Source organism: Quercus robur, chromosome 12, assembly GCF_932294415.1.
Source record: "Quercus robur chromosome 12, dhQueRobu3.1, whole genome shotgun sequence".
In the NCBI taxonomy this organism is placed as follows: domain Eukaryota; kingdom Viridiplantae; phylum Streptophyta; class Magnoliopsida; order Fagales; family Fagaceae; genus Quercus; species Quercus robur.
The window spans coordinates 22203280-22224532 of record NC_065545.1 but is presented as its reverse complement, the minus strand read 5'-3'; the positions used below and the strand labels follow the sequence as shown (position 1 = coordinate 22224532).

General features: G+C 38.2%; 1 protein-coding gene across 1 annotated transcript; it reads left to right on the top strand.

Annotated features, from left to right (window-relative positions):
• Window positions 1-286: 286 nt before the first annotated feature.
• On the top strand, window positions 287-3295 carry LOC126709124 (uncharacterized). Its single transcript, XM_050409226.1, has 3 exons — window positions 287-604; window positions 732-1147; window positions 1902-3295. Exons 1-3 carry the CDS (start codon window positions 539-541, stop codon window positions 3085-3087), a joined length of 1668 nt encoding a protein of 555 aa, XP_050265183.1. The 5' UTR covers window positions 287-538; the 3' UTR covers window positions 3088-3295.
• The last annotated feature ends 17958 nt before the right edge of the window (window positions 3296-21253 follow it).

Sequence of the window (21253 nt, the reverse complement as noted above, 5' to 3'; positions counted from 1 at the left end):
GGAAAGCTAATTTTATTTTTGGTAATTAATAATGTAATAGACTTATTACCAAAAAAAAAAAATAACTTGTAATAGACTAATAGTCCCAAATAGGCCTAGCCTGATATGCAGCATAAAAATAAAATAAAAAAACTTGGTAGAGAGAGAGAGAGAGAGAGAATCTATATGGTGTGGTGCCAGCTATGAAGTTGAAGGATGAAAGCTTTCAGTGAGGGTCAAAGCTGGCAATTTATCTTTTATTTAGCTCCTTTGCTCTCTCCATCACCTTCCCTTATTTATTTATTACACTTGAAAATCTTCAACACTCATTTTAAATCCCCCATTCTTCTCTCACTCTCTCTCATATCTTCCTCACTTCTCTCTTCCAAAATTTTCTTTTCCTCTCTTTCTCCTTTTTTTTTTTTTTTTTCCTCTCTCCTTTATTAGAGCGAAGAGAAAAATGTGATATTCCCCATCAGAGAAGAAAGAAAGAGAAGGGGTTCGTTCTTCTTCTTCCTCATCTTTTTCTTCTACAAAAGCAATAACAAGAAGAGCAACAATGGCTGTTACTTCTCCAAGCCTAACTAGTAGCGAAAAGAAACATTGGTGGCTTACTAACAGAAAGGTAAAACTAAGAAAAACTAAAACTTTGACTACTCAAACACGCATTGCTTCTGATCTCTTTTTTTGTTGGGTCTTTTTGCATTTTTACTATAAGTTAACCATGTCTTTTTACATGCACTAATATATAGATGGTGGAGAAGTACATTAAAGATGCACGCAATCTAATGGGGTCCCAAGAACAAAGCGAGATAGCTTCAGCACTGAGCCTTTTAGACTCGGCTTTAGCTCTGTCTCCGAGGTTTGAGCAAGCTTTGGAACTCAAAGCCAGGGCTTTGCTATATCTGAGGCGGTTCAAGGACGTGGCAGATATGCTACAAGACTATATTCCTAGTCTTAAAATGGCTAGTGATGACTCGGGCTCTCTCTCATCTGAGAGCTCGTCTCAGCATCTTTCAAGAGAGCGAGTCAAGCTTCTTGGGTCTGCTAACTCGTCCTCTTACTCACCTGGTCGGGACCCGAGTTTCAAGTGCTTTTCTGTCTCGGACTTGAAGAAGAAAGTCATGGCTGGGCTCAGTAAAAATTGCGACAAGGAAGGGCAATGGAGGTAATATGAATATCCTTCTCTTTTCTATTTGTTATGATTTTTGAAGTTGTCCTTTTGTTTTGGTTCTTCTTTTTATGATTACTATTTGGTATATAATATTGAAACGTAACTACTGGTTTGAGTAAATGAACAGCCGGCTATTATGAAAATTTCTTGCTTTTTTTTTTTGACGGAAATTTCTAGCTTTTTGAACTTTAATGGATTTTAATATTGTTATCAATAAAGCCAATATCTCTGGCTTCTTCTTCATTTATATGCAATGTTCTGAAATTTCCTTAATAGGATGCGTTTTTTTTTTTTTTTATGGGTTTTGAGAACTTTTTATGAAAAAGAGTTTGTGGTGGAATGTTACAAAATTGTCCAGAGAACTTTGTGAACCCAAAAAAAAAAAAAAAAATGACAACAAATTAAAACATGATAAATTTCTCAAATAAATAAACATGATAAATATTCGCTTGCGATTTTTATAGTACTATATCTCGTAATAGTAGCTGTTGCCCTTAATTTAAGTTCCAAAGATTGTTACCCACCATGCTGAATAAATAAAATGGAAAGATGCTTCTTGTATACTTTTTTTAATGGACACATTGTTAATTTATATCACTGATATTCACTGTATATGTGGATGAGAGATGTGTGCAAAACATTTTGGCATAGAAATTGTGAAAATAATTCTATTGATTGAAAATTTAGATCATTGAAACACCTTTTGAATTTGATAGTAACTTGGTCCATACGCAATTGTTAATCACAGGTACTTGATTCTTGGTCAAGCTTGTTGCCATCTAGGCCTAATGGAGGATGCAATGGCTCTTCTTCAGACCGGCAAGCGCCTCGCCTCCGCAGCATTCCGCCGCGAGAGCATTTGCTGGTCTGATGACAGCTTCTCCTTCTCCAATGTGCCTGTTTCCGGTGATATCACAATCACCAATGCTCCCAGCACGCCCCCGCGCAACCCAATTGATCCAGAGAGTGTGAACCAACTCCTTGCCCACATTAAGCTCCTCTTACGCCGCAAGACGGCTGCGCTTGCGGCCCTTGATGCTGGCCTCTACTCCGAGGCCATCCGCCACTTCACCAAGATTGTTGATGGTCGCCGTGGTGCCCCACAAGGGTTCTTAGCTGAATGCTACATGCACCGAGCCTCAGCATACAGAGCAGCTGGTAGAATTGCTGAGTCTATAGCTGATTGTAATAGGACTTTAGCATTAGACCCAGCTTGCATTCAAGCTCTTGATACAAGAGCATCTCTATTAGAAACAATTCGATGCTTGCCGGATTGTTTGCATGATTTAGAACATCTTAAGCTTTTGTACAATTCAATTTTGAGGGATAGGAAGCTTCCGGGGCCAGCTTGGAAGAGACACAACGTGAGGTACAGAGAGATTCCTGGGAAGCTGTGTGCACTCACTACAAAGATTCAAGAACTTAAGCAAAGAGTTGCTTCTGGGGAGACTGGGAATGTGGATTATCATGCATTAATTGGTTTGAGACGTGGGTGTTCAAGGTCTGAGTTAGAGAGAGCACATTTGTTGCTGTGTTTGAAGCACAAGCCAGATAAAGCCACAAACTTTATTGAAAGGTGTGAACTTGCTAATGATGGTGATCTTGATTCAGTTAAAGACCGATCAAAGATGTCTGCTTTGTTGCTATACAGATTGCTCCAAAAGGGTTACGCCAGTGTAATGTCTACCATTATGGATGAGGAAGCAGCTGAAAAGCAAAGAAAGAAAGCCGCAGCTGCATTACAAGTAGCACAAGCACAAGTAGCTGTGGCAATCCAAGTCCAGCAAGCCCAAGAGTCAAAATTGGAATCAGAAAAGAATAATTCAGTTTTCCAAGGGGTGTTTTGCCGGGACCTTGCTGTGGTGGGAAATTTGCTTTCACAAGTTGGATTTAACCGCCCAATTACTGTGAAGTATGAGGCATTGAGTTGCTGATTGGACTGGTGGGGGTAGAAAATTCTAAGTTCTTTGAGATGTTACACCGGTATTGGGATTAATCTCTGGTCCATTTTTTCTCTGTTTGTACAAAAAAGATAAATTTAGGACTGGCCGGAAAATTTTGTCACCCTTTTTCTTATTTTCCTTTTCTACTACATGTACAGAATTTTTCAGTACCGAATTATCTACTTTTGGTTATGCAGCAGCGTATGCTTTATTTAGCTTAAATTTGAATGTCATTTTCTTTTCTTATTTTTCTTTCGCTTTGCTTTCATATTTATTATTTGGGAAACAATTTTGGACCATTAAAAAAAATCTGGGCCATTAACGGTTTGCAACTTCGTGTTGGAAAGATGGTGGGGACACTATTGTTGTCGTAAATGTTGTGGCTCAGAGAGTGACAGAAAGTGAGAGAAACAGAAGATGGCCTTGGCTTCTCTCTAATGTCCTATGTGGTTTTATTTAATTTTTCTCTGGTTAGCTTATCCAAGAAACTGACATTTCTGACATTCCACTAGATTTAATTTTGTTTTCTACTTCCGCCAAAAGTATTGCTTCTTGCACTCCATTGGTTATAGCTTAATATGGTGAAAGAATCGTAGTGGAAACTGGAAAAGAAAGAGCAATTGCCATTGTTATTAATGGGAGCACCCTCTTGATTCTTGATGTTATGGCTTTGCGTGCATCTTATGTAGTCGTGGCAGGATTCCACTGGTGGAAACTGCTCAAAGGACATTGTGAAGTCACCCATGGTGGCAAAAGGGTTTGTCAGTATTTTTTTCTTCTTCTATTTTTCAGGTCTGGCACTCTGGCTAATATGCGAACAAGGGAAAGGTCTAATCTTACACTCAATACAAGATTACATATGGGTTTAGAAAGGAGATGTCAAATCAACCTTTGCTTTGACATCATTACTGCTTTGGGGTTTGCTTCCTTTATGCACTGTTTGCCAACACTAAAATGGTTAAAATAGGTAAAAATGAGTAAGCAGTGTACAAGAATCCAAAATAATTATGCTCAGGATGGTATAGAAGGGAAGGGCTATTAATTTGTGTCTAAGCCTTAGACAATATTTATGATTTTTTATTATTATCTAGGATTCTTTTGCCTAGGTCCTAGAATAATTCATAAGGCCCTTAAAGGGGGTTGTTGGAAGAAATCAATGAGGGTTTCAACTTTCAACCTTCCAAGACTAATAATGTCAAATTGGTTTTTAGGGCATAGCTTCTGTTCAAAGGGAAAGCCTGTCTTTTCTGAGCTATGAAAAGGTTGATGATTGTGTTACTGATCCCAGTTGTCACTTTGCTAAAGGGTATGCCATTGTTGCCAGAAAATATTGAATGTTTTTAAAGGTCAATTTAAAGTGTTAAAATTGTCTGAGTTGCTTGGTTAATGAAAGCAAATACTCATGTTAAGCAATATCATCGTGCAAAGTAGCATGACCATGACATGTTTAAATGCTTTGAAAATGAGAGAGGGAATTGTGGAGGGAGATAATGTAGTCGCGGGCCTTGCGGCTTCTCCATCTTCAATTAAAAAGACAATTTTTTTTTTTTTTAGGATAAACTAGCACTGAAATAATATTAACTATCAATAAGTCTATTACAATAAAACTCGGTCCTGTTAAAGGCTAGCAAATCCTCCACCATAGTCAGTGGATTAACAAAATTAGCATAGTCAAAAAATTGGATGGCAATAACTTAGCCAATGCATTGACACATTAGTTCGCCTAATATGTATTTGGAATTATTTTATTGAGGGATTTAAGACATTTGTACAAAGTTGAGTTCTTTTAATATATTTTTTTTATTGCTTTATCCATTTAATCTAATCTTACAATTCACTCAAATAGTAGCTATCTTTAGCCCTAAAATTTTGTAACTTTTCTTCCATTGCAAGTGATTTAAGCCCTCTTTTACGAATCGGACTCTGGACATTAGCTTCCACGCTACTCAATGATTATGTTTGCTCCTTTTCTTTTCAGGACTTCTTTAAGCAAGTTCAATTAAAAATTTCCCCATTCATGAGTAAACTATAGAACTCAAGCGGTTTGGTACATAGAGAGGGCCTTGCTATAATAATATGATAATCCTCTATTATCGATGAGCATTGAATCTTGTACTAAATCAATTCTACTTTGTTGTAACATATAATTAGCTTGAGATAGACTTATGATAATTCTCATCTGTTGCTCAATTTTCAAGTGGTATGACGTTTTATCTGGAATGTTAAATTATTGATTATTATGACCAATCAATGGAGAATCTAAGTATAGTAATTAATCAACGAAAATATCTTATAATTTTTTTAAGCTTCTTAAGTTTTCACAATAAAATATAGATCATTTACTTACTCTACTTAAGTTTAATGTCATGAAAAATTGAGTGTGTGTGTGTGTGTGTTTTTTGTTTGTTCACGTTTCTCTTAACTTGTTTTCCACATAGATGATTTTTTTTTTTTTTTTGAGAATGCACAAAGATGAATTATGAAATGCAAAACACCCCATGTTCTGATAATGACAGCCCACTTCTCTGCTAGCAGCATTGTTGTATGTCTCACAGCCACAACCCCACTTTCTTTCACTAGAAATTTTTTGTCAAACTTGAAGATTTCTGTATGGACTTTCTGTGAATAATACCAATTTTAAACTAAGGCAAACACCAGCTGTATGTAATGTATTTTTAGCTCTGCTTGCCTAATACATGCACAGCTTCTGATTATACTAAAAGACTATGAATACAGCAAAAAAAAGAAAGACTTGCATACAAAAAAATAAAATAAAAAATAAACTAAGACTTAAAAATGGTGAAAGCCTGAAAGGCAAAATGATGGGAAAGTGTATAAAACTGAAACATGCCTCGCACGTCTTCATCTTTCATTTTTTTTAAACTCGGCAAATTGGCAATGGGGGAAGTATAAATTGGAGCCAGTAATAATTTTCAGTAATTTTCAATTGTACATCTCTGACAAAATAATACTATTTTTTGCTTTTAATAGGTTAATGTATATGATTGCTGCAGTGTTTAAATTTTGTAGTTCACTTTTCAAGAATATATTAATATCTTGTGGCGAAAGAAAAGGTGCTACTCACGAGGACAACAATTTTTGTTTTTACTTTATTCTATGGTCAGAGGCTTTGGACTTGAAGCATCTCTTTTTTTAAAATTCTAATCCACAAAATTGGTACTGTGAGTTTACACATTTTGCAATTATTCCTTATATAGAGTGACTGTAATACCCCATGTTTTGTAAACACATAAGCATCCAAAGAAGAATACTTGAGGATAGATTAGTAAACTTAGGGGGTGTGTGGGTTTGAAATTGGCAAAGAAAGGAGAATAGGTTTTTTTTTTTTTTTTTTTTTTTGAACATTAGAGAGAATAGGCGTTTTGGGAAAAATTACACGTGATGTTTGAATGTTGGGAACATTGGAAAGAGGGGAAGTCGTGGCCAGATATGATGATGTCAGTAATAGCATGTGATGCTATCATGTGGCTCTCTCTCTCTCTCTCTCTCTCTCACAAATCAGAATTTGGTTCTTAATGGCTTTAGCTAGGGTCTTGTCAAAGCCAGATAGCCATGAAAAGAATCTGACAAATTCCATTCACATTTACTAGGTTTTTTTTTTTTTTTTGAGTAGTTGATGTCAATTTGTTTTTTGGGGTTTTTTATTTTTTATTTTTTTGGTTGTAGCAGTTGTGAATTGGGATCAATATATTGAGATCTGAGTCTTATTTTGAATGACCCTTGTGTCTAAGAGCATCCATACCAGCTTATGTAAATTAATCATCTATTTTACACGAAAAAAACTACTTTTTTTATTTTACATTATCACATTTCTAAAACACCCACATCAGTTCATCTATTTTACAAATCTATTCTAATTAAATAATATTATTTATTATTTTTTTACTATTAGATATAAAAACCGTTTTTCTCTCTTTCCTCACCCATTCTCTCTTTCCCTCACCACTCAGCTCGCCCGTTTCTCTCTGCTCGCCCGTTTCTCTCTTTCCACTCCCAGCTCGCCGGTTTCTCTCTTTCCCTCACCCACTCCCAGCTCGCCGACCCAGCCGATCCAGCTCGCTGCCGTCACTGCCTCAGCCACCAGTCGATTCCACTCCCAGCTCGCCCGTTTCTCTCTTTCCCTCACCCACTCCCAGCTCGCCGACCCAGCCGATCCAGCTCGCCGCCGTCACTGCCTCAGCCACCAGTCGATTCCACTCCCAGCTCGCCCGTTTCTCTCTTTCCCTCACCCACTCCCAGCTCGCCGATCCAGCTCGTCGTCGTCGCTGCCTCAGCCACCAGTCGATTCAGCCTCCCTTTCGCTTTCGTCCTCCCTCTCTCCTCCACAACCGACCCTTCGCCTCCCACCTCCAACCGACGACAGCAATGGAAGATTCGGCGGCAGCAGTGGCAGCAGATCGGGCGGCAGATCCAGCTCCATTGGGCTAGGTTTTCCGGTGGGTATGTACTGTTTTTGGGTTGGGTTGATTTTTGGGTTTCTGTTGATTTTGGGATATTTTTCTGTGCTATGTTACAGTGTTTGGTGGTGGCGCTGGGTTTGGTTGTTGGGTTTGTTATAGTTTGGTGGTGGCGCTGGCACTGGTGCTGGGATAGTCTTCTTCCTTGCCGCGCTAGTTTGTTGCGGTTTGATAGAGGAGAGAGAAAAAAAGAATTAAAAATTATTTACACATTGAATAGTAACGTGCATATATGCACGGTTACTGTTCATATACACATCTGGGTGTATATTTTACACATCTTTACACCCACTGATGTGGGTGTTTTTTTGCCTAAAATGTGTAAAACTTGCACCTTTTTCTATTTTAGAGAACTTTACATGAGTTGATAAGGATGCTCTAAGGTCCTAGTTTTACCAAGTTGGAATTATATAAAAGCAATATAGCACACTCCTTTGTGAATGAGTAGGAGGGTGTTTGGATACTAATTTGGTTTATAATGAGTAAAAAAATAACTTGAAATCATTATTTCCATTAATGACGATTAAAGCAAGTGTTACACACACATTGATAATGAAACGTAACAGACGAAGCAACGGTAACAAGTGGGTTGTACACTTTAGAACTCCCATTGATAATGTACTAGCCGTTAAACATAAATACAAACATTCATTGTCCATTTAGGCGAGAAACAACTATAAAAGAAAGCAGCAACAAAATCCAAAAGTACACACAAATACTCATCCAAAAATCACTCCAAGTCAACTTCTCTCTAAACAGACTTTCTCCCTTTCTGACTTAAGCATCGAAGTGTTTTTGGCAAACACCACACTGATGTGTTCCATTTCTTTCCAAAGCTTTCTTGCAGGTTTACATTGAAGGCAAGACCAACCACAAGATCGCCCATCCACTGAGACGAGGATCTTAACTGTGATTTTTCGTATCATCAATTTGGCACCGTCTATGGGAATGCAATCATTCAAGCCATCTTCCCTAAGTGACAAAAAAGAACCTCGTAACAAAAGATGGATGTCGAGCAAGCCAACAAACAAATTCTAGAACTAGCAACCAATGTGGAGGAATTAACTCACCAGAATGAAGAGCTAAGGAGAGTTGCTAAATCTTAGAACGAGGAACGACAGTGGACTGTTAAGAACCAGAACGAAGAAGAATGTTAAAGGATCGAAAGAAACCATAATGATAAAGAATCAGATAGCCAAGCTAATAAGAGGACAAGAGCGTTGAAAGAAAACTCGTCCAAAATGAAGAGCAAGCTCCGTAACATGAGGAGGGAGATGGACAAGCTCAGGAATGCAGTACAAGACAGAGCTGTGGAGAACCTAGACGGAATAATTTGAAGGACAGATTCACCATTCACCACTGAGGTGTTGAATCGCCCTCTCCCATCAAAGTTTCGCCTTTTTTAGCTAGAGTCATTTGACGATTCAAGAGATCCCTTAGATCACATCGAATCGTCCAAGACTTTGATGTTTTTGTAGATGACCCTAGACGAAGTAATGTGCAAGGGCTTCCCAACAATGCTGAAAGGCGCAGCCAAGGTGTGGTTCGACAAGCTACCCTCAGGTACTATTGCAAACTTAGAGCAACTCAGCAAGGGTTTTGTTCGTCACTTCATTGGAAGGCAATGACACAAGCAGCCAACTGGGCATCTTCTCAACATTTTCTAAGCAGAAGGAGAATCATTAAGACAATACGTGACACGCTTCAATAAAGAGTTGCTGCAAGTGAACAAAGCGAAAAATCAAGTTATCCTGATGACCTTCCAAGCAAGATTGCTACCAGGAGATTTCTTTTTCTCAATCACCAAGAGTCCACCGAAGATAGTGGCGGAACTACCTCACAAGGCCCAGAAATATATGAATGCAAAAGACGTGGTGACCACTAAAGGAGTGACGACCAAAAGGAAGCGAGACGAAGGAACTAGTTACAACCCTAACAGGAAGAAGGAAGCACAAAGCACTAGACATGCAGCAAACAAAAAGAGGAACCTCCTAGATCTTAGGCCTAAGTTCACTAACTTCACTCCCCTAGTGATACCAATTGAGCAAATATTGATGCAGATAAAGGACGAAACCTTTCTACAATGGCCCAGACCAATTTACGCTCTAGTAGAAGTAAGAGATAAAAGCAAGTACTATAAATTCCACCAAGACCACGGACATCGCACTGACGAATGTAAAGATCTGAAGGACCAAGTAGAAACCTTGATCCGTCAAGGGAAATTACAAAAGTTTGTACGAAAAACGGTGCTGTGTAGACGACAACAAAGGGACGAGAAAGATAAGGAACCAAAGACGGGGGGCAAGAAGGCCCCCATAGGAGAAATAAGGATGATCTCAAGAGGATTGGTAGCGAGAAGATCCTTCAAGTCACTGAAGAAGGCATATGCAAAGGAAGTGAACAGTGTCCATTCACGGTTCCCACCTTAAAAAACGCCTAGATGTAGCGAACTAAACATTGTCTTTTCAGAAAGGGACACTCGCGGCATCAAACAGCCCTATGACGATCCACTAGTAATAATGCTTAGAATAGAAGAATTCAACATTCTTCGGGTTCTGGTAGACAATGGAAGCTCAGCAAACATCATCTATGTACCAGCTTTCCAACAGATAAAACTGAGCAAGGAAAGGCTTCGACCATTCACTTCCCCATTGATAAGTTTCACCAAGGACATGATCATTCCTAAAGGTGTTGTTTAACTAACCATAATTGCAAGCACTAATTCAGTACAAGTCTCCAAGGAGATTGATTTCCTCGTGGTAGATTGCTCATCGACATACAACATCATCCTTGAGCGAGCAACACTCAACAAGTTGAAAGCGGCGACATCAACCTATTATCTAAAGGTGAAATTCCCTACAGCCTATGGCATAGGGAAATCAGAGGAGACCAAGTCCTTGCAAGGGAATGCTATCAAGCCGCCCTAGTGTCAGGGAAAAATCATACGTGGATGATAGACGAACCTAAACCAATCCTCGAACTGTCAGAAGTGCCACAAGAGGTTGAGGTCGTCCCTGGAGATCCATCCAAGGTTTTGAAGATAGGATCTACACTTTCAGCCTCAGAGAAGACAAAGATAACAACCTTCTTAAGAAAGAACTAAGATGTTTTTGCTTGGAAGCATGAGGATATGCCAGGTATCGACAAGGAAGTCATCCAACATCGTCTTAATGTTAATCCAAGGTGCAAACCAGTGTAATAGAGATGGAGAATATTTGCACCTGAACATAATAAGGCAGTAGCAGAAGAGGTTGAGAAACTCCTGGATGCAGGTTTTATAAGAGAGGTGTTTTACCTTAAGTGGCTAGCCAACGTGGTGATGGTGAAGAAGAACAATGGCTAGTAAAGGATGTGTGTCGACTTCACAGACCTCAACAAGGCATGTCTGAAGAATAGCTTCCCCTTACCTAAGATCAACCAATTCAACTGCCGTACACAGGCTTTTAAGTTTCATGAATGCCTTCTCTAGCTACAATCAGATCATGATGGACGAAGAAGATCAAGAGAAGACCGCATTCATCACTAGCCAAGACCGCATTTATCACTAGCCAAGGTTTGTACTGTTACAAGGTGATGACTTTCGAACTAAAGAACACCGGGGCCACGTACCAGAGGTTGGTAAAGTGCATGTTCTCTTAGCAGAAAGGAATAAATGTGGAAGTATATGTAGACGATATGCTGGTGAAGAGAAATGACGAAGTAGATCACTTGGACGACCTGAGGGAGACCTTCAACACACTACGTAAGTATATAATGAAGCTGAACCCAACGAAATGTGTTTTTGCTATTTCATCAGGAAAATTCTTAAGCTTTATGATATCTCAACGTGGCATAGAGGCTAATCCAAACAAGATAAAGGAGACATTGGAGATAAAATCCCTAAAGACAGTGAAGGAGGTGCATAACTTGACGGGAAAAGTTGCAGCCCTGAACAGATTCGCCTCTCGGGAAACAGAAAAATGTCTGCCTTTCTTCAAAGTCTAAAAAAAGGCCTTTCATTGGATTGTCAAATGCAAAGAAGCCTTGATGAAGCTAAAGGAGTACTTGACATGGCCACCATTACTAAGCCTTTTAATAACAAGGGAGAAGCTACATCTGTATTTGACAGTATCTAGCACAGCGGTGAGCTCGGCTCTGATCAGGGAAAAAAAGGATATACAGAGGCTGGTGTATTACACCAGCCAAGCATTTCAAGGAGTCGAAGCAAATTACCCAAGGCTAGAGAAGATCGCCTTCGCCCTAGTAGTAGCCTCCAGAAAACTCCGCCACTACTTTCAGGCACATCCCATCGTCGTCATAACAGACCAACCGATAAGAAAGATGATGAACAAGATAGACGCAGCAAGGCACCTCGTCCAATAGGCCATAGAGCTTAGCCAGTTTGACATAGAATATCAACCTCGGGTTACAACCAAATCCCAAGTCCTTGCCGATTTCATTGCAGAGTTCACTTACCCTTAAGAAGAAAAAGAGCCCCAAAAGAAGACATGGATGGTCCAAACAGATGGGTCTGCCACCAAGAAAGCTGGAGGAGCAGGTATAGTCCTCATATTACCAGAGGGAGAAATCCTGAAGTACGCGGTCAGATGGTAGTTCCTAGCAATAAACAACGAAGCTAAGTATGAGGCACTTCTAATAGGGTTAAGTCTTGCAAGAATACTAGAAGCCAAGACCCTCATCGTCCAAGTAAGGGGAGATTATGAAGCAAAGGAAGAAAGACTGCAGAAGTATTCGAAGATCATCCAAGAACTCCTGCAATATTTCAACAGCGTCAATTTCCAGCAAATCCCTCGAGCAAAGAATGCTGAAGCAGATTTCTTGGCACGATTAGCCTCGTCAGACGACCATGGCTTGTCTCTCGAATTATGCATGGAAACAAAAGGACAACCTAGCACGAAAGGAGAGCAAATGATGAAGATACAGGAACAAGATGAATGGATGACTCCCATTGTCCGTTACTTGAAGGAAGGACGACTCCCAGAAGATAGGAATGAAGCATGAAAGGTACAGATCAGAGCTACTCGCTTCATCATTATTGACGATGTCTTATACAAACAAGGACACTCCCTCCCCTATCTCTGATGTGCTAACAAGGAAGAGGCCGACTACGTACTACGAGAGATACACGAAGGAATCTACGATAACCATGCGGGAGTAAGGTCTCTGGCAGGAAAAGCACTCAGAACAAGTTATTACTAGCCAACACTAAAAAAAGACGCACATAACTTCGTCAAAGCATGCGACCAATGCCAACACTTTGCGAATGTGTAAACACGACTAGGGGAGACAATGACGCCGATAACCGAAACTTGGCCTTTCGCCCAATGAGGGATTGATATAATAGGACCACTCCCTATGGGATGGAAGCAATTTAAGTTCCTCATCATCGCAATCGATTACTTCACAAAGTGGGTGAAATTCGAGCCAACAACGACGATCATAGAAGCCAATATCACCAGCTTCGTATGGAAGAACATAGTTCGCAGATTTGGGATTCCTAACGTAATCATATCGGACAATGGGAGGCAGTTTGACAATCCCAAGTTTTGAAAATTTTGCCAAGACTTAGGCATCAAGAATCACTACTCTTCCCTAAGACAGCCACAAGCCAATGGTCAAACGGAAGTGATGAACAGAAGCCTGCTGAAAATTATCAAAACTCAGCTTGAAGGGGCAAAGGGTGCATGGCCTAAAGAGCTGTCTAACGTTTTATGGGCGTACAGGACAACCACAAGAGTGCCAACAAGGGAAACACCATTCAGACAGACGTTTGGAACTGAAGTCGTCGTACCAGTGGAAGTAGGGCTGACAAGCATTCGAATCAAAGCTTATGAAGAGTAGAGGAACCAGCAAGAACTTAACAACAATCTGGGTCTGATCGACGAGGTGAGAAACGAAGCTATGAAGCGAATGGCAAAGTACAAGGGAGTAATGGCCAAAATATAAGGTGAAAGTGAGAAGATTTGACATAGGCGACCTTGTCCTTATAAAAGTCTTGCAGGTGACAAAGGACCCATCCCAATGGAAATTAGGGGCCAACATAGGAAGGACCCTACGAAGTAATTCATCATTCCCAAGAAGGATCATAATACCTGAAGACCGTGGACGGCCAAGAACTGCCTCGTCCATGGAACATAGAACACCTAAAGAGATACTATCAGTAAGAATCCCCAAGTATTCCAAAATGCTTATTTTTATTTAGATGTATTTTCTTCTTTATTATTGTTTACCATCCATAAACTAAGGAATATTTTTTCTCTCTATCAATAAAACATTAGCAGAAGTACTATTCAAAAATTATTTTCGTAGATTTTTCCATTACAAACTATTGGCCAAGTCATCATTGATACATGACTTAGAAAAAGTTATTAATACATAATAACATCATCATTCATGCATGAATTAGAAAAATTTATTAATACATAACAACATCGTCTTTATACATGGATTAAGAAAAGTTATCAATACATAACAACATTGTCATTTATACATGAATTAAGAAAAGTTATTAATACATAACAACATCATCATTTATACATGACTTAAGAAAAGTTATTAATGCATAACATTGTCATTTAAACATGACTTAAAAAGAAGTTATTAATTCATAACCACATTGTCATTCATATATGACTTAGAAAATGTTAGGTGAAAAACTCATTTTCATCCCCACATTTTCACACGATTCCCACTTTGGTCCCTAACTTTTATTTTCACCGCTTTTAGTCCCTATCCTGAAAAACGCGTCTCATTTTTGTCCCTGTCGTTACATCAAAGACAGAAAATGCACACGTGGCAAATGGGGCCATTAAAATAATAATAAAAAATGTTATTTGGCATTAAAAAATGCCACGTCAACATCTAAATTAAAAAAATTAATTTATTAATTTTAACTAAATTAAAAAATTAAAAACTAAATATCATATGAATTGAGATCTAAGTGTGTCTTGAACAAGAACAACAAGAATACAAACCCAAATCCAAAAACACAAACCCAGAAATTAAAAAAAAAAAACCAATAAATCTTTGTCGCTGAGAAAGTTTCTGCTTCGCTTGGTTGCAAGAAAACACAGGCAAATGAAGTAAGCTACAACTTCTAACATCAATTTATTTTTGTGAGCTAAGAATTCAAAACCTTCACTCTACAAAGCTTAAAGACTAATATTTAACTCAACTGGTAGAAGTTATTCACTTTTTTTTTTCTTCAAAACCCAGAACGAAAAAGAGGGTTTTACTATAAAGAAAAGAACAAACCTTTCACTTTCAAATTATTTTCCTACATTTTCTCAGCAACCAAATAGAGAATGCTTTCATTTCTACTCTCTTTTTCCAAATTTCTCGACTAACCTAGAAAGCTTCCTTACCCATTTCCGCTTGAGAAATCGAAGAGCTGCTAGGACTCCCTTCCAGATGTGCCATTGAAGACCAAACAAACAAACAACGTCGTACAAAGGAAAACAGTGAAGAAGAAGAAAATAAAACCTAGCAAACGAAAGCAAGCTCAAAGGTTAATCCTTAAGTATCAGTAAATCCTTTATTTATTTTTTTGCAACGCCGTCGTTGTCGTTGTCTTCCAAACAGTCACTGAGCTTGGCTTTCTCCATTGCTCTCCATCCTAGCCGGCGATTCTCGAAGCCCTTGGTGGTGATCGTTAAAGCTTCTGGCTCTTTGGATGCAAAGCCGACGGTTTTGGTGGCGGAGAAGCTCGACAAGGCTGGGCTGAAGCTCAAAGAGTTTGCTAACGTGGATTGCTCTTACAATCTCAATCCCAAAGAGCTTTGCACCACGATCTCGCTCTGTGATTAAAACCCAAATCTTTCATCTTCTTAGTTTGCTAATGTTAGATCTTTCATCCTGTGTTTTCTTGCAACCAAGCGAAGCAAAAACTTTCTCAACGACAAAGATTTCCTGGTTTTTTTTTTAATTTCTAGGTTTGTGTTCTTGTTGTTCTTGTTCAAGACACACTTAAATCTCAATTCATATGATTTTTAGTTTTTAATTCTGTTTTTAATTTTTTTATTTTGTTAAAATTAATTTTTTTAATTTAGATGTTGACGTGGCATTTTTTAATACCAAATAACATTTTTTATTATTATTTTAATGGCCCCGTTTGCCACGTGTGCATTTTCCGTCTCTAATGTAACGGCAGGGACAAAAACAAGACGCGTTTTTCAAGATAGGAACTAAAAGTGGTGAAAATAAAAGTTAAGGATCAAAGTGGGAATCGCGTGAAACTGTAGGGACGAAAATGAGTTTTTCGCCAAAAAGTTATTAATACATAACCACACCGTCATTCATACATGACTTAGGGTCCGTTTGGTTGGAAGAGTGAAAAAGTGGGATGATGGAAAATTAAAATTAGTGGGAGGATGGAAAAGTGGGAAGATAGAAAAGATTTGGTTTTCCCTCATGTGTGCTTGGTTGGAGAGGTGAAAAAGTGGGAGGGCAGGAAACTTTTTTGTTTGGTTGGAGAGAAAAAAGGGAGGATGGAAAATGTAGTTTATATAAATTAACTATTATGTCCTTGTTATATAATAGTGGGAAAGTGAGAGGGGTAGGTGAGTGTAATAAAGTGGGGGTATTTGTGTAAAATGTATTTCTCATCACTTTTCCCTTCTCATTTTCCTCCAAATTTGGGAGGATAAAAAAAATGGGCCCAGAAGGGAAAACTTTCTATCCTATTTTCTGTCTTTCCTATTTTCTTTCCTCAATTAAACAGTGGAGAACAACATTTTTCACCCTATTTTCCATCCTCCCTATTTTCACCCCAACCAAACACACCCTTAAAGAAAGTTCTTAATACATGACCACATCGTCATTCATACATGACTTAGAAAAAGTTATTAATACATAACTACACCATCATTCGTACATGACTTAAAGAAAGTTCTTAATACATAACCACATTGTCATTGATACAAGAATTAAAAATGTTATTAACACATAACGGCATCGTCGTTCATACATGACTTGTAAATGTTATTAATACATAAAACATCGTCATTAGAGCAAGATATCAATACATGGCTTAGAAGAAAATCACTCTTACTAACGACATGGTCATGAACACATTATTGTTAAAAAAAAAAAAAAAAGAGCAATGACGAAGGAAAGTGAGCAAAGCTAAAAGGTAAGAGTTAACGATAAAAATATAAACATACTCAGTACCTAAGTAAATTGTTTGCTCAAAACATACAAGCCCAAGAGATTGTTCAAAAAGAAGATACACTCAAAACAACGAGCCCAAAGGAACATAGTTTTTGTCTTACGAAAAAAAAAGTTACAAGGAAAAGCAGAAGATGACGGGTCAACAGCAGCAACTTCACCACCTTCTCCAACTCCCTCTGCGGATTGACGGTCATCTAATATCTCCTTCTCAACGGCCTCCATGTCAAGTTTTGAAAAGTTCAAACCAGGATGATGCTTGGCCAATACTTTCGGAAAAGCTCAAAACCTTCAACATAATTGTCGCACAGCTTGTTCGAGTATTCATCAGAAATTTTAAACTTCTCCACTGCCTCCAAGCCAGCCTTCTCAATCTTTTGAAGAGCCTTATCTACCTACTTATCCTTTAGCTTAGAAAAGGCCCTCTCAGTGTCGATGCTCTTCTCTAAAGTCTTCAGACGATCCTTGTCTTTCTTGGCCTCATCAGCAAGAGTAGAGATCTAACCCTTAAGTGGCTCATTCTCAGTAGAGAGGGACTCTACCTTGGACTACATCATCACATACTTCTCTTCATAATCCAAGTACTTCCCAAAGATCTACAAGGATTCGCCCAACACCTACGTAAAAGAAAAAAGAGGCGTTAAAGAAGAGAATACAAAAAAAGAAGAAGGAAAAATTTTATTCACAGTTCATACCTACATGACCTTATGCACATGAGAAGATATCAGCTTTTGAGACGGCTTCACCCCCAAGGGTGAAAGTTCGTCAACTGATATTGCCTCACGAGCCTTTAGAACTGCAGCTCCCGCATCATCCCAAAAAGAACTTGTGGGAGCCTTGTCCTTTCCTTTGGCTTTGGAACCACCATGGGTAGAAGCAATTAACTCCAAAGAAGAAGTAGGCGAGGCTGGGCTTTAGGACATGGACTTGGCAATGGGTGAAGTCACCATGGGATCGTCCTTAGATGGTTCCATATCCCTCTAGCGTTTCCTCGTCAAAAGGCCACCAATCAAGCTAGCCTTAGCCTTCTTCTCCTAAACCTCGGCCAGTTTCACCTTGCTGAACCTGGTCGTCATTCCTGAAAAAGAAAAGAAAGAGACGGTGATTCCTAGCAAAAAGAAAAAAAAAATAGAGTCAGTGTGCTTACTCTTCTTGATGGTCTCAAATTCTCAATGTTCTTTCGAACTTTGCTGGAAGGTTTTGGACCAAGAAAATGAAGAAATAGAGATTGGGGAGAAATAAGCTCATCAAAGTCCTTAACAGACTCAAGATAATCTCTAACCCTCTCAACACGAGTATGGTACCTCGTCTTTAGATGAGGGCGAATGGAAGCTGCAAAAACAACAACACGTGCACATTTATCAGTACCACATCCACTTAGAAAAATTATATACATATCAAAGAAGTTAAACAAAAAGATGCACTAGACACAGGAGTACCCCAACGACTGAGCAATTTAGGAGTGTCATCTGGATCCTCACCCAAAGTGAACTCCCAGCCGTCACCAAAGACAAAGAAAAAGTTGGTTTTTCAATTTCGGAGAGATGAGAGGGAGTCAAGAACCAACCTTGAACTCCTACCCCATGGTTTAAACTCCTAATAACCCGGATCCTTGGACTTTCAAAGACAATAGAAGTGCAGAAATTCGTCTATCCTACTGATGTCTCCGTCATTGGCAGACATCCATATCACCATACAGCATGCCACTATTCTCCACAAGTTTGGCACTATCTGGGCCAGGGCAAGTTGTAAGAAGAAGAAAAGCTCTCTAATGAAGGGATGGATGGGGAAACGAAGTCCACTAACAAAGTCAGCCTTATAAAAGCACACTTCGTCAACGTAGGAGTGACAAGCCCTATCGTCACCATCAAGGATCCTAATTTTTGTAGAAGAAGAGAACTGGAACCTATCCCTAATCACCTTCTTGTCCTTCTCCCTAAGAGAACAACATATATCCCAGGCTTTATGAGGGCGACTTCAAAGGCCCCACGGTCCTTAGGCGAAGACAAGCCTGTTTCAAGCTCACTAGACCTAACCTCCTCACCAAACATTATCGAGGTTTAAGCAACTCCTACTGAACGATGAATCAAGGGAAAAAGAAAAGGCAAGACAGACCTATAAGAACAATCTCTCCCTACAAAGGATCCAACCCTAGGACGTTTCCTACCTACAAACTCAAGCAGACCACATAGGCAAGCAAAAAAGAAAGAAATAGAAGGGCAAGCCAACCAAACTAAGGAATGATCTACCATAAGAACACAAAAATAAAAAGGGGAGCTCAAAGAGACTTACCAGAAACAAAAAGGAGTTGATGAGAAAATACTCAGAAGAGGAAGAAGAGCTCCAAGCAAACGAAATGTCACGAAGAGAAAAAATGAAGTGAAAATGGAAAGAAAAGAAAGGGAGGGAAAAAAGCAAAATAAATATAAGATCGTGCATGGGAAAATGGAGATGAATTGACACGAAGGAGATATCCTAACCGTACACATGTCACGTGGCAGAGGAAACATTAACTCGCAATAAATGCACCGAACACAGAATACAAAGTGACGGAAGGTTATGTTCTTATCTCGTCTCAAAGACGAGAATACGAACAAGGAGGTAGCTAATGAGTCAAAAAATAACCTGGGATTGGCATCCCATTAATGACGATTAAAGCAAGCGTTACACATTTATTGTGCACATTGATGATGAAACATAACGAACGAAGCAACGGTAACAATTGAGTTATGCACTTTAGAGCTCCCATTAATAACGTACTAGCCGTTAAACATAAATACAAACATTCATTTTCCATTAAGGCAAAGAACAACTATAAAAGAAAGGAGCAATAGAATCTAAAGGTACACACAAATACTCATCCAAAAATCACTCCAAGCCAACTTCTCTCTAAACAGATTTTCTCCCTTTCTGACTTAAGTATCGGAGTGTTTTTGGCAAACACCACACTGGTGTGTTCTATTTCTTTCCAAAGCTTTCTTGCAGGTTTACATCAGAGGCACAACCAACCGTGGGATCGTCCATCCATTGAGATGAGGATCTCAACTGCTGATTTTTCACATCATTAATTTACTTGCATTTTAAATGGTTCACATATGTACTACAAGAAATAAGATTACAAATTTGTAGATAAAACCCTACTCTCCTTAATGAATGAGTAGGATCGTGTTTAAATACTAATTTGGTTTACTTACATTTTTAATGCAAATTAGGTGTAAATGAATGGTTCACATATATCCTACAAGAAATAACATTACAAATTTGTAGATAAAACCCTACTCTTCTTAATGAATGAGAAGGATCGTGTTTAAATACTAATTTGGTTTACTTGCATTTTTAATGCAAGTTAGGTGTAAATGGTTCACAGATGTTCTACAAGAAATATAACATTTACAATTTTGTAGGAATGACAATGGACTGCAGAAAAGACTAATTTACTTGTGAGTAGGATCCAGATGGACATTAATAACGGATGGTTTTTTTTTCTTCCTTCTTTTTGCCTCTTCCATCTGTGCCAAAAAGTAAAATGTTTGGACTTTGAAGCTTGTAAAATATATAGAGGTGGTAAAGATGGGGAGCATAGGATTAAGGTGGAAGAAGAACATGTAGCCGGCCACTGCCATTGTGTTGTACACTTGTACCTTACCAGTAAAAAGTACACAGGCTTAAGCAAGAAAAATTGTTGTTACACACTCACAATAGTGTCCTCTACATACAAATTTAATTTTTTTTTTAGATACCCACAATAAAATGTGAATAGTAATAGTGTGCACAAAGATATATATACTAGTAAGCAAGGTCGGACTCTAGATTTTAAGCCAGCCGGGGTTAGAGTATAAAGAAAAAAAAACTCTAAATAGGCATTCATATAGTATTAAAAAATTATAAGTACACAAAATCGTTATTTCTAAATATATTAAGATGCAATCATTTACCAATAAGGACAAAAACAAAAACAAAATAATGTTTTTTTTTTAATACTAGGTTAGCTAGGATTTTTTTTTTTTTTTTTTTTTTTTGAATTTAGATCATTCGCAGTGGTATTGCTAAAAATTTTAGCTTTTAGCATCTCAAAAAACTACTTTATCTATTTTACCACCTCACCTTACAATACACTCAATATCAAATGTTCTATTTTTTTTTTATCATTTTATTTAAAATAATATAAACAGCTCTTTAAAAAAATAAAGAAACAAAAAGAATTTGAGTTTTTTTAATTGAAAGAAGAGATATAATCTTAATAAAATATTTTATTTTATTTCTAACAATTTTCTAAAGTCAACTGATATTTATACTAATTTATTGTAGTTGCAAAAAAATTAGTTTTAGTTTCTCCTATAACACATGATTTTTGGGTTCTTTAGTGGTAAAATAGTTTTTTTTTTTTTTTCATTTTTTGCTAAAATACAATTGCCATTGTGAATGTACTTATTGTTTTTGTTAAGTTTTAGGTTAGATAGTTGCTATTTGGGTGAAACTAATTAGGCTTATTGAGGAAAATAAGGGCCTAAGGT

What these genes read in the sequence shown, in the direction of transcription:
- LOC126709124 (XM_050409226.1), top strand. Translation starts at nt 539, where the DNA reads ATGGCTGTTACTTCTCCAAGCCTAACTAGTAGCGAAAAGAAACATTGG. An exon ending in GGTGGCTTACTAACAGAAAG is followed by an intron (nt 605 to 731) that starts GTAAAACTAAGA and finishes ACTAATATATAG; the next exon opens with ATGGTGGAGAAGTACATTAA. An exon ending in GACAAGGAAGGGCAATGGAG is followed by an intron (nt 1,148 to 1,901) that starts GTAATATGAATA and finishes TGTTAATCACAG; the next exon opens with GTACTTGATTCTTGGTCAAG.